General features: G+C 39.5%; 1 protein-coding gene across 7 annotated transcripts in view; it reads right to left on the reverse strand.

Moving 5' to 3' along the window:
- Positions 1–1531: 1531 nt before the first annotated feature.
- Positions 1532–14353, reverse strand: part of RIMBP2 (RIMS binding protein 2) — a 160390-nt gene continuing 147568 nt past the window's right edge. For 3 of the 7 annotated variants that reach the window (XM_063350927.1, XM_063350923.1, XM_063350929.1), the window contains 5 exons: positions 11997–12165; positions 8355–8458; positions 6605–6676; positions 5522–5656; positions 1532–3109 (listed from right to left, as the gene is read on the reverse strand). In XM_063350927.1, the coding sequence (XP_063206997.1) occupies positions 2921–3109; positions 5522–5656; positions 6605–6676; positions 8355–8458; positions 11997–12165 (669 nt within the window). In that variant the 3' untranslated portion in view covers positions 1532–2920. Of the gene's footprint in view, positions 4929–5521; positions 5657–6604; positions 6677–8354; positions 8459–9856; positions 9923–11996; positions 12166–14353 lie in introns of all 7 variants that reach the window. The other 4 variants (XM_063350926.1, XM_063350928.1, XM_063350924.1 and 1 more) reach the window with 2 other exon arrangements.

The raw sequence follows: 14353 nt of genomic DNA on the forward strand, positions 1-14353 counted from the left end.
CTTGTTTTTCTTGGCTGTTAAAATGAGGGCACAGGTTTGTCTCCTAAACTATTTTGTACCTTTAAAAGGGGCTGTCAGCTGTTCTTGGTTATCAAGGCTTTGTTTTAAGACTGCATAGTGCGGCAGAACTTGCCCTTGTGAGTGATTTGCAGACGAACTGGAAACTGTGCTCACCTGTGTGTCCCCAGGGGCAGAGGGGAGTGGGAGGAAGTTCTGGAACTTACCAAAGTTTCAGGAATGACTGTCAGAGGCAAAATTATTTCTGTATCTTATCACAGCTTTAGGAACATCTTTATTATCTAGGGGTACAGTATTGTCTCCACAAAACGCAATGGCTTTGTCTAAGCTTGAATGCTGTTCGGGGGGCTCTGTGACTTGTGATGGACTGTCCTACTGACATGCTGTTTCTGAGTCTTGTAACTTCATAATTACTACGTAGTGTGAGTTAATTGTTGTTATAGACAACTGCAGATTCATTACTGGAAGGAACTAAAACTCGTGGTTGACATTGTTTCACTGCATGCTTGTTAAATGAGAAAAATTTCAGTGCACTGATGTGCAAAAAAGTAGTTTTGTCATGGGTTTTTTTGGTTGTGCAGTTCCAAGTACTGGGAAACACTTAGGCCTTGGTTTATATTGTACTTCTAAGGCTTTAATTGGTAACTATTCAACAGGAGTAGCTTAATTTGTAAAGCAAACAGCAGGTGTTGATGGAAGCTGACTTCAGAGTTTTTATTTTGCCTTTTTGTAGAGTCAAACTAGTGCATGGGGAAGTGCTTGGATTGGTGCTTTTTTTTTTTTTTAACTAACTTCTTGTGAACCTTGTTCCTTTCTTCGTGAGATTTAAATAAAGTTGTTTCTGTAATCCTTGCTTGTTTGATCCTGTTAGATGCATTTGTGTACATCCCGCAGGGCTGGGCTTTGGGCATATTATGTGACACACGCTGGAGTAACTTTCTAACCATTCCTTACCTCTGGAAAGCTCCTGGAGTCTTGCATTTAGGTGAACCTTTATTCAGCAGCTGTCAACAGCTCTGGAAAATGAGGGAGCTCTATAACTTATATTTAGTTCAGGTTTTTTTCTTTCCTAGGCTGAGAGAATTGTACCAACCTCTTCCTTCCACGTGAAATTTGTAACAGAGTGGAAGAGGGGTTTTTTGGCAAATATTTTGGTCTTCCTGATGTCATACAATGGTAGCTTTCCCTATTCACTACTTAGAATTTTGTATTTCGTCCTAGTAACATATTGCTTATTTATACTTGTCACGAGTATTCATTCTGAGCGGGTTTCTGTTATTTGAGGTCAAGAGCAGAGGAGCTGTGCAGCTGCGGACAGGTGGGAAATGGTTGCTGGGGCCTGTTCCCGTTGCCGGCGGGTGCAGCGTTGGGCGCGTGCCCGCGCTGTGAGTGCATCCCTGATAACCGCTGCCCGGTGGGATCTGGCCACTTGTGTCTCATCCTTTAGAAAGGGAGGGAAGGCTGACACAGTCATCAAACAGCTGATACAGCACATTCATGAAACATACTGCACTCTACAAAATATCAAATTATTTATTTATATAAAATATAATACACAACAGTTGTACACATGCACACACCCACACAGTTACTTTACCACAAATTTAGGCCAGTTATTTTCTTTAATTAAATGTTATAATCTAGCACACGATATCTTACAGTAATTTACATTATTATCTGAAGACACAATGGGGAAGCTTTGATCATTCATTTATAAACCTTCCATAAATTACAAAAAAAAGGCAGTCTGAAAAGTATGTATAAACAGTAAAAACAATTTACAAATGGACAAGAATTACAAAATAGTAACAGCCAATGACTGCCATCAATGTGTAAGATTGTTTTTATTGAGATGCCAATATTGCAATTAATATTTGATTATCAGCTGTTGCAGCCTCTTTACTGGCTGCGGCTCAGTGTACGTAACACAGTTTTTCCCTTTTTACTTTAGACATGTACTTTATCTTGAATCTGACATCATCAATATGAAAATGTCTTTTAACTTAGGACTGTACCTCCACAGGAAAAAAGTTGGGGAGCAAAGGTTTTTTGTTGTGGTGGGGTTTTTTCCCCTGGTAATTTAGAAGAGTGAACCAGGAACTCCAAAACCGGAGGCTGTATGGGGGAAACTGGGCGAGCCTCTGAGTACCTTACACCATATTGGATTTTAGTTTAGTGAAAATGTTGACAAAAGAAACAAATACAAGGGGTTTGGTTTGGGGAGGAAAAAAAAGGCAAGAAAACAAAAAGAAAGCATTTTGCACAGCACTTTCAAACTCCCAGGAGTTACATGAGACACTGAATGGAGTCAGTAACATAGTACTTGGTCTTAAATTACCATGTTTTAGGGAAGATGAAGACAGTTGAATACACAGTACATACAAAGTATACGCTGTATATTTATTAGACAGTACAAATCATTGTGCATTAATAAGGCAAAACATCAAGGCTGATTAAACTAGGAGTTTCAAGACCATTTTTGTTTGTGATAAAGATTAGATACAGTGGGGTGATCTCTCTCAACCAGGAATCAATGAATAATTTCTACACTCCCATAGAGTAACCACGCGTTCCCCCCACTTGTGGTTAAAGGAGACTAAAGGCTGAGATTTATCCAATGGAGTTGCAGGTGGTGAGTTGACTTCAAATAAAACCATGTTCTTCTGGTATTAATCCCTTTTTTTTTTTTTAAGAAAAAAATATTTGCAACAACAAATCCATTTCCTTTTTTTCTTGCTGTTTTGATTAAGGAATTGACATGATTCTATTGATGTCAGAGTTAAAAATGCAAAGGTTTGGTAAAGTTGTACTGCATAGTCATGAAAGCCCTAGTTTTGACGTTTAAAAAAAAAAAAAAAATACACAGACTGGAAGCTTTACAAGTTGTCCAGGAGCACATGAATCATTTCACTGCACCAAGCTTTTTCAGCAGTTTCTTGCCTTTGGAAAGCAGCCCCTTTTTCTTTTTCGAGGACAAATCCCTGCCTCTCCCGGGACTACCAGAACCCATAGGTGACGTAGGTGACCCAGAATGGAGATGAACTGTGGGGGATGGTGCTCTCCGGGATGTACCTGTATTCTCAGGAGGAACCTATTAGGTACATTGTTATAATTTATTGAATGTTTGAAAGCTTAAAAGCTGTTATCATCAAGAAAGTTGGTAACATCACTTGTCCCATTACCCACTTAAACAAAAGGGCTGGTTCCTTTCTTCTTTGTGGCTTAAAATACTGTATGGGCTTACGGAAAATACATAAATTTTGAGAAAAAGGATAGACAATAGAAAAGACTCCAATAGCGCCCTGGTTTGGTTATACTGTTTTTAAAGAAAGAGTTGAATTTGTTTTGCAATAGTTCTGGCCACAAAAGCCACAAAACTGGGTTTAGTTTTGCATTTCAGTACTCTGATAGTACAAAAATGAACAGGGATACTCTTAGCTATAGATTTAAGAAAAATAAGTGTATTAATTACTACAGATTATCAATCTATAGAAGCCAAACTTTTCAGAAGAAATGACTTAAAATTCTACGTGATCACTTATTTTTTTTAATGACGTTTAAATGCCTTTTCTTTAAAATTGGCTAGCAAACTTTATGTACATATTTGAGAAGATGGCACACTGGCTTAAAAAAAAAAAAAAGGAAAAAGAAAAAGCTAAAATGAACCTTAATCACAATCAAAGAAAGCTTAAAGACCCTGACTGCTTGATGTGTGTGCTGCAGCTATGAGGTTGCTGATGAAGGTGAATACTTGTACGATAGATGACAGCATTCCTAAATATCTTAAACAGCTATTTTTTTTTTTTTTAAATCATCAAAAGCACTTGAATGAAAATGCTAAAACTACTTATACTCAGCCTATCCTAACTGCAGTGCCTGGCTGACAGAATGTGATATTATCGATTAAGATGATATTTTCATAGTAGAATCCATGCCTTAGGGACCCCTGTTGTCTTGTAGTTCAAGTTAAAACATTAGCAATTTACTGGCTTGTGCAACAGTGAGTTAAGCAAAGGGGCTTCAAGCCTACTTTGATTTTAAATCAAGGTCTAGTTCTAATGAAAAAAAAAACAAACCAAAACCAACTTGGTAAAGCACCCCAACGTACACCTGAAGATACCATATATTTAGTCTAATGCATTCATTCAGTGAGCTGCATGTTTCATACTGAGACGTTTATTGCATTGGTAAACCAAACAGTTGCTAATATTTCAAATGTGCACTTCCTAGGAAAATCCAAGTAAATTGTACCATATGAAGGGATTTTTTCAGAATTGTTGAATAGTTGGTCTTAGGCAAACTGGGTATAATCGATTATGGAAAACACATTTTAAGGCAGACAATTTAAGGAGCTATATTTGAGTGTAATGAGTTTCAAAACCAACTATACCCTTGTAAACTACCGTACGTATCAGCTTATGTTTCATTCGTATGTTCTTTAAGGGTTGGGGGTGTTGTGCTTTTCTCTTGATGGAGGAGCTTGGAATTTTTACATCCCAGGTTGGCTAACAATGCAATATGCAGCTTTTGTTTGTAGGGTAGTTAAACATCAAACTCTCCTTTCTATGTAAACATAAACAGTTAGCTCATGAAGAAATATGTTCCAAACATTGACCTTCATAAAGTGAGGTCTAATTGATGTATTTCTGAAGATTCCTTTTTAAAGGATTTGTCTCCTGAAAAAACTAAATTGGCTTGCCTAGATAGAGTAGAAGCAAACAGCCTGTTCTGTGGCCAAGGATTTTGGAGACATATTTCTTTTTTTTTTTTTTTTTTCCCCCACAATTAAGTTTCAAGACTTGCATTAGAGAGCCAGGTAGCTTTAATTGAAATCTCTATTGGTATCTTCAGTTGCTCACTTACGTGAAGGCTACATTGCCTTATTAAGGTGTGAAATGAACACTCTTCTTCTGTTTCCAAGCAGATGAGCAAAGAAATAAAAATATATATAAAATATATAATATATAAAAGTATTGCAGTGATGAAACAAAACCAAAAATGAGATACTCTAAACAAGATTAGTCTTTCATAAAAGAGAAGTCTCGGGGCAATTAACTAATGCCAGTTGGAGCAGGAAGTCATAAGGATTAAAAGATGAGCACTGTCAATCAGCTGCATTTACGACTTGTCCTTAAAGGAATGCTTGTACCAGGCTTCCCTCCACAAGGACTTTTGCTTCCCTCTAGATACTGCACGTAGCAAGAGTACCTTAGAAGCATTAGGAAGTAACTACTTTCACCAGGGAAAAGCTGTTTAAACTCAAATTGTAATTGAAGGTACTGTAATGACTGCAATCAGATGGTAAATTTAGTTTCTTTGTTTACAAATGTAATGAGCTAGTGGAAGGCTAAGTAAAGTCATTTTTCTTTTTATTTTTGTATATTTGAAAGTTAATTTTAAACGAGCAAATGGATTTAAAATGTTAAAAGTAATGTCTAAATTATATATGAGACAGAATGGAATGGAAAATAAAAATTTAAGATTTTCGTATTCGGTTGCTTACCCTTTTTGCTTTTGTACGCATTGGCGTATCGTGAACATATCGCGTGGGTGCATCGGACAGAAAGACTTCAACATCATCAGGCACTTCTTCAAGAAAGTTGGAAGGAACCAGCCCCTTTTGTCCGTTAAGTTCACCCTGCAACATGATGAAAATTTCAGAATGTTTTAATTAAAGCAACTGTCGCTTCCCAAGAAGGTAAGGAAATACTTTTGACTATTGCAAAGCCAGTGAGGGAGAGGGAATGTCCGTCTAAGGTCACTTAGGACTCAACAGGGGGTCACTTCTGAGGTGTATCTGAGAGAGGCAGCTGGGCCTCTTTCTATGGCCAAGACACTGGAGTGGAAAAGGCGAGTTCAAGCTGCGGATGGGCAGCTGCTGTCAACTTGAAGACAGTTCAGCTGGGCAAGCACTGCCGCAATACTGTCTCCTGTCGTCAAACTCTTCCTCTTATTAAAGGAATGACAGCAGTACAATCAGTTACCTAGTGCTTAAAAGAATACTGAACTATTCTATTGATTTATTTTATCAAATAACCCTTTATCGTAGTGACAGGGTCTCTGTTTTTCTCCCCCATGAAATGCCTTACCCATTAGAAGTCATTCACATGTTTGCATAGATCAAGATACACATTTTCCAGCAAACTAAATGAGGTAAATACTACTTATAAAGTGTCAGTGGCAGCTCGGAGGGGCCTGAACAACACTCCCTAGAAAATCGTGCTGATGGGGCAAGAGGGAACTGTCTGCCCCACAGGATCCCCTCCAGCGGAGGGAGCTGCCGCGGTTCTGCTACAGCCGTGCAGCAGCAGGAGCTGTGAGCCCGGCCTGGCGCTAACAGGGCAGGTTGTGACCTTCATCCCCCAGGGACCTCCCCTTCGGGGAGGGGTGACGTTTTTGCCAGTGCTTCCAGGCGTGCCAGTGGGTCGACGGTTTTGTTAAAACAGGATCTGGGCTATTCCCACAACACAACGAGCTGGAATTGCGACCTGAGCTCCCCCCCGGCTGTCATTTGATAATTCACGCTAGTGAAGATTGCTCTAACAGTTTGTAGCAGTTTGACATGACCAAACAGAAGCCAACTCACATAATAAAAGCCATCTTCATCAATTTCACCAAAGACAGTGATAATGTCCCCGGTGCAGAACGTCAGCTCAGCCTGCAGAAAAAGGAAGAGGTGACAGTGCATGTTTTGTTAGGCAAAGGTTAGCATTTTCTTTATTCATACTAAATCCGTTAAATATTTTCCCCTCTCCTTTATGTTAAGGCACTGTTGGTGAAACAAGTGGAACTGTGAGAGCAAAACCTTTTCTTTCTTTTTAAATTTACTTATTTTCTTTTTTTTTTCGCTTGCTAAATCTGACACCTCTCCCACTAAGTTCTTGACACCCATAGGACTCCCTGTGACAAAGCAGCTGACAAACAGCCCGGACCGTGGAAAGCGTCAGAACTCAACTGCGCAAAGCCTTCAACAACCTGAGCAAACTTTGAAGCTTTGAACTACTTGGCTTCAAAGGTCCCTTTTAGTCAATCCTTCCGTGAGGAGGGAACAAGCCCGAGGGGAGGGACGTGGTTCAGGTCCGTGATCTGTGGGGAGCTGAGCGCTAGGACTAAGGGACCAGCTGAGCCTTTCCTGAAACACAACGTGCCCGGACTGAACTTGTGGAGCTTCACTGGGTTCTGGTCAATAAAGGCTTCGTAACGGGCATCTCCGGTCTCTGATCTGCAGAGTACTGAGCTCTTTTTAATTGCCTGTGGTTTAAATGTAATTAAATAAGTTTTTTTAAACTTATTTTTAATTTCCTGTGGCCATGGGAAAGAGAGAGAACAAACAAAATTTTTGCAATGTATTTTAAAGCACCAAGTCCCACACACCTAAAAAATCACTTAAAAAAAAAATCCAAATTGTTGTACAATTGTATTAAAACAACCATTTTAAAGCATAACTGAGGAAGCTCCTTGGTATGCAGTATTTTTTTTTTAGAGCTTTGAGTGTACCCTGACATTCTTACCAAAAGGCAAATATCACTGAAAATTGCACCAAATCCCTGTGACATCAAAGACAATGTAAAACGTGATTCCCTTGTCACTGATGACAAATACAGAGAGATGGGGGTCTGCATGTAGGTACATGGAAGATGAACCCATAAGGAAGCTCTAGCTAACAGCTGGCTTTTAACTGAAGATCTAGCTAATGCTGTTGTTTACGATATCCTTACATTGTTATAAAAACAAAAAAAAGATTACGGACAAGACATACGTTCATAAAAGCTCAGCTGCATCAATTCAGAGAAGAAATACGATATACTATGAATGCTGTTCTCCTGTGCTATAGTGTTCTGGTTTGGGTATATTTTTGGAGGCACTGGAGGGTACAGAGCTTTGAAGGCACGGGCTGGGATGCTCCTCAAAAGTAATCCAGTTCATACAGAGGAAATTTGAAAACAATTGGAAAAATAATCTACTTTTTTATAATCTACTACTTTATATAACTCCATAGGGTTTTTTTATATAGACCTTTGTTATATACAAATGCATACACATATGTTGCACAACCATATATCCCACAACTGACTATATAACGTATTGTGCCATAGTAAATAAATCCTACAAAGGATATTCCTTGATTTTAGTTGAGCAAGCACCATAAATCTACTTGTATGAAAGTCATAAGCTTATCATAGACATCTGCCCGAAAACACTTGACCAATGTTTGTAATTTTGAACTAATTTTTTTTTTTTTTTGCACATCCCTGTAAATGTCTACTAGTGCTCATCAATACCAGCGTCGTTCTGGCTCCACAGATGGTACCCGCAGTGAAGAGTTATGCCAATACCTCTACATCAACGTTAGGAGAACTTTCTCTTGGATCGTAATCATACAGCGCCACCATCCTCCTTGTCGAGACCGAATGCTGCCTGCCGCTCCGTCTGTTTCTCTCTGTTCCGATCACAGGGAGAGGAAGGGAAGGAAAGCTATCAAAGTTATTTTGAAAAGAAAAACAAGGTGCAATTTTTCCTCACATCATTTTCACAACAGTGCAGTAACAATGTTGGTATTTCTCTAGCGTAGTGATAAAAGGTCACAGATTACCAAACCTATTCACGCAGATAGAGGTTTCAGAACAGCATGTATGGTTCATAAAGAATTGTTTAGCAGGTGGCTTGCCCTCTTTATTCTAAACCACTGAACCCTCTGAACAGTATTTATCTGCAAAACTAACGTTCTGAAATTTTCAGCCATTCTTGGTTGTAAGAATCAGAGGTTACCAGGGTATACAAGAAGCCAAACATTCAAAATTCACGTTTGTTTCATTTTATTTTAGTCAAACGTCCATGTTTACTGCCTATTCCCCCCCTCCCCCGCCCCCACCCCCTAAACACAAAGAACTTTGTGCCTGGGATTATTTTTCAACTTTCTGCTGGGAGACTGGAAGGAGAAAGGGACACTCTTAGTTGGCCCAAGACAAAAGAGGCTACCTGTTATGCAAGTGGTTTGCAATATTTTCAAGACTCTTGACTACAAAACCCAGATTCTCAAGTACTGTTTAATTTTACAGATTTCCTTTGTGGGGAACAGAAGGAAAGGCGTAAAATTTGTTGTTTCCAAAACCCAAATGAAATGTTTATTGATTGATATTAAACATTTACAGAGAAGTCCCAAATGGGCTTCATTTCAAATTTGAATGGTATTAGCATGATTCTTGCGGATGATTTTGCTGCAGCAAGAGAAACATGCTGGTTAGTGCTACTTACAGACAGGCATCGAGGGCAGGTCTGCTGAGCGTTAGGCAGTGTGACAGAGGAACCCGGGGTGCGGAGGCACCCTGTGGCTGTTCAGCCGGAGGGGGGACGTTAAAGCGAGTGCTGAGGGGAGCATGCACTCACAGCTGGCCCAGCACCCACCGGCTGCCACTGAAGCATTGAGTCAGGAGATCACTTACTTCTGCAGTGGGTGGCTTGGAGTGATTCTCCCAGCTACCAAAGCAAGGGATTTACACAGAACACAAGGAGAGAGCCAACATGAAGGCACGGGCTGTAACAGAGGCGGGACCCGATCCCCTGATTCCCCACAGCCTGGATCAACCCACACCTAAGCGATTGTCTCACTTTCCAATTTGAAGTACTGCTCTGGGGCAAGCCCTTGCCCACTGCTCAGGGTCCAGGGCCCCGCTACGACCAACAAAATAATCCAAAAAGGATCCTATACCTAATTGCTACGTGACTATTTTTCCAACTTCTGCTTTCCAAAAGTTCAAAGGCAAAAATAACTCTAGACAGCTCAAATCATTTCAGCTAATTTACAGCTTGAATCAAATTATTGGTTCTTAGCACAGACCTCTTTTAGACTTTCTGGATCTGCGGTGTACAGAGCGTGTGCTCTCTTTGAAACGGTCACAGTTGACTTCAGGAAAGGAATGCATACAAATAAAAGAAGAAAAGATATGAAGCTGTTCAAAGTTCTGTTTTTAAGGATTTAATGTGGGCAAAGGATTAAGAAAAATGTAGTCATATGAACACAGCATGTAAAGTGTCTGATATGACATTAAAAATATGAGTAACAACACGAGACAGACTGGCAATTGGAGCCCGTTTCTGCTAAAAATCCACGTGGGCAGCCTCTGGGACAGCGAGGGTCTGAGCACGTGGATCTCTGCTGTCCAGAATTTGTATTTAGTTCAAAATTAAGCCAAACTAACTATTCTTTCCAAATCCATTAGTAAGAGCATTTGTTGTATTTTGTTTTTTTAAATGGCTAACAATTTAAATCCATATTAAAGAGAAAATTCATGATGCTTTTTAAGTGCTAAAATATTTAAAGGTGAACTGCTGGGGGTAGGTTGCTAACAGCTTGCTCAGAAACATCCTAAAATAAAAAGAATTGCTTAAAAATGTAAGGCAGGGCAACATTTCTGTCACAAATTGCCTCTCCCTCTTTCCAAGATAAAGACTCTCTGATTTCTCAGCTATTTCAGGAGACACTGCCAGTTGGGCACAACAAAAATATCTAACTATATTCGCTAAATATGACCGTTAGACAGTCAAAATATTTAAATTATGGGAGCTACGTAGATTAGTGGTCTCATTTTCCCAAGTGTTCTGTATCAACAACTTGCTGGCCTAAGAACTGTTTGCGCTGAGCAGGACTTGAAGCAATAAGTTTCAGTCGTAGCTGTTCAGGAAGATATTTTCTGTACCCACATGTGACCTCGTTGCTGGAAGTAGAAATATATTTAGCCACTTCCTAATCCCATCAGGCCCCCGGTTGTGTTTCCATCTGGACCTAACGCAGGTTAGGGGAGCTCATTCTGACAGACCTCAGGTGACGTAGACCTGTGCAGAATAACGCTGTCGGCAACCAACCTATTCAGGCACATCTGTAGGTCCCACTCTCTGCCCATCCCAAGCTTTTGTCCTGTAAATGGAGGTGTCTGTGCTAGACCTACAGGAGCAGATGGGCCGTGGGGTTCACACGGGCACGTGGGTGGGAGTATTCGTTGTATTTATGTAGCACGAGTAAATAAATACACAGGTTGGAACTAAGAACTCAAGAACTTAAATCACCCTTCCCTTTCATGGACAACGGAGAATTTAAAAATATCTCAATATCTTAAAAAAAAACAACGAAAAATAATTTGTCTCACATCTACTAATACGATTTTGGAAGTGATAAGGTTTTATTCAATCTAAGAAAACAATTGTGGAAGATTTCTTTGGTTTTTTTAGCAACCACTTTTACAGTTCACTTTTAAACAGGACCGAACCAATTCCAGCCCTTTATACTTTCTGAATTATGTTGAAAATTTTAAAACATATTGAGATAGTTGTATGAAATTTATTTGTAGAAAGAAATCTAAGAAATTCAGATTCTTGCATTGTGTATCTGTGTACAACACCGAACCAATGATGTAACACAAGTGGTTCATAACACAGAATTGTTTGGCCGAACTCTGCTTTTTAAAGGGTTTGTTACTGCAATAGTCATAAAATCTCATAATATGTGGTGCTATCCCAAATGAGATTACACATAACCCTTTGCCACCATCCCTTTAAATTATTGGTAAAGTAGGAAAATGTAGAAGAATAAAAATAACAACAAATAAGTGATTCTTTTTATGCTTTGCAGCAGTGAGCGTATCACAAAGCACCTCAGCACAGCACACTCCAAAGCACAGGGATCATGTTCTGTGTCTAGAAATCTTTCAGGTGACAAAACCCATTTTTTTTTAAATAAGAAAAGAAAGTAAGGAGTGGAGTGGTGAAGATACAAGTCCTCATTTGCAGCAAAAGATGTGACCAAGATTAAATATTAGTTGAATAAAGTCATCCAGATACTGACACAGAATGTATCCCATGGTGTAGTAAATTGTTGTAAAATTTAGATGCATCTGCATATAGTAAAAACAAAAGGCAAAGCAGATCCAGCCAAGTTAATAGCACCCAAAAGTTAGAAGAGAAGCGTATATATTTTTGCTTACCAATTTTCTCAACAGGTGTGTTCAAAGGAAGAAAGCCTTGTTTTAGAAGCTGATCCATCATCTCTTCATCATCTGCTTGAATCTCAGAGACCATGTTACATGGGATAAGGCCAATTCTTGTACAGGTTTCTCCGCGATAGAATCCATCGGCATCTTTGTCCCCATAAACCTGTTGTTCAAAGAGTGGTAATGTTGGTCAATAAAGGTTTTAGCATTTAGGAATTTTAATACAGGCTAAATGGTTACTAAAGTATAGACAGATGACTACAGCTTGGATGCGGAATTATATTAGTTTTGGACTGCTCTGACTTATATTACAAAACTGGAATTGTTATGTTAATTTGAATCATGACTTCAAATACGTAAGCAGAATTTGGACTTTTTTGTTAGCAGTGAAACGCACAAAAGGTGAGAGACACTATTAAAAGTCATCAATTTCTCCCTGTGCAGAGCCAAAAGTATATTTAATGGTTTACACTCATCCTTATGGAATTATTCACATGGCACCATTTTTGGTACCGTATGAACTACATTCAAAATGAAGCATTTGCAAAACTGTGCCAAGTGTTGTTACTTTGACTAGAACAACTTGTGTCTGATCAAAACCGCCTATCTAGTACTTCATATACTTGGTATATGTACTTAAGCTCTGCTGTTGTCTTTCCAGAAAACATGAATTAAGGTATAAAAATAGCATCAATTTTCACCAATGAGAACAGGTAAATCCCAAATTCTAAAAATGCAGTCAATTCATAAAGGCTACTAATGATACAGAGGCCTAGATGCAGGACTGTACTAACAGTCTAAAGGCAAAACTGATGACTGAATTTAGACTGCTCCTTGTTTAGGCTTAATCAGTTGTTTTTCCTTTTCTTTAAAAACAAACGAACCCCCCAAACTAATCCCTTCACTTCAAATCAGTTCATAAAAAATAACCATTGAATAGCCTCAACTTGTGAGAGCAGGAATATTTTTCAGTTTTCATCGCTATATATCCACGACTTACCTGGCACCACTGCTGCTGTGGTACGGCATATGTGACCCTAACATGCGTACGGGACAGGCTGCATCCAGCTCCTGGTGGAACCAGCCCTCCACCATCCCACTGCTCAGGTAACGTATGACAAGTATTTTGCAAATGCAAACTAATCCACCTTCACAACAATTTAATGAGAAATTCAAAGCAGCAGATCACACAGGAATCACTGTGGTCCCAAATATAAAATAAACATCACTGAGAATATATATCTGATGTGAGATCGCTCTAGACTTTCCAGTGCCAAACATGTACATGTTTGGGTAGACAAAATATCTGAGTGAAATGAATAGTCTTGCAGAGAAAAAGTTCCATATTTTTGGCATAGATCTTCTGTCATGTAAGGATGTAAGCAAAACATCTAACAAAGTATTTAACATTTAAAAACACTGATTTACAATACAGACATTCGTGTTAGGATACAATCCAACGCAGTGGAAGTCGGTCAGTATTTTAATAGCTTAAGTTACCATTTTATCATTGAAATGGGCAGTGTAACAAAACAGCCTACATTTTTTCAGGTTCTGTTTCAGGTCACGCAGAAATCTCAGTTGCCCTTGGACTACCAGCAGCTGCTCCTTCTGCCTCTCTCATTTCTGCCCATTTTGCAGCAGACTAGGAAGACAGAAGGCTGCAGGAGATACTTACATTTGCTGATGCAACAGAAAAATCTGCTAGCTTTTTAAAACCGGATCAGCAAACCGAACAAATTTGCCTTGCAGCTGCATAAGGATCAGATGAGGCAAGCCCGGATAGAGGGCATGGCTAAAAACATCGTCAGAGCCTAACGCTGTCCCTGGCACCTGGAACAGGGCTGACTTGTCTTCCGCACCCTGTTTAAAGGCAGCTTGTGTATTTTACACCAGCCAGTCAGAAAAGGGAGTGGTTTTCCCAGTTTCAGACGAGGATGACACTGGAAGAGAAATACCTTACTTCTGGACTTTTAGTAAGCTTAAGTGTACCCTAGCTAGGATTGTTCAGCATTTAAAAAATTACAGCACCTCTGGTATGTATGAGGGACCAACACTAAGCACATCTGGGGTAGCTTTGCACTTAAGGGGACTGCAGGGTTTGTGACAATGGACGTAGAGGGCTTCAGAGTCACAATTTTGGTCTTAGCACCTAACTCTCTAACTCAGTCTGGCCAGAAGTATCTATGGCAACTTTCAGATTTTTGCCTGCTTTTTCCCTGATTATTTTTAAGCCTCTAGCACTAGACACCAGGTTCCAGACCCAGTGAGATTTACAGCCTGACCCTGTAGAAGTCAGAACCCCTGACCCTCTGGAGGAAAAAAAACCTTGGACTCTAGTCACACAAGTT

Source organism: Chroicocephalus ridibundus, chromosome 13, assembly GCF_963924245.1.
Source record: "Chroicocephalus ridibundus chromosome 13, bChrRid1.1, whole genome shotgun sequence".
NCBI lineage: Eukaryota > Metazoa > Chordata > Aves > Charadriiformes > Laridae > Chroicocephalus > Chroicocephalus ridibundus.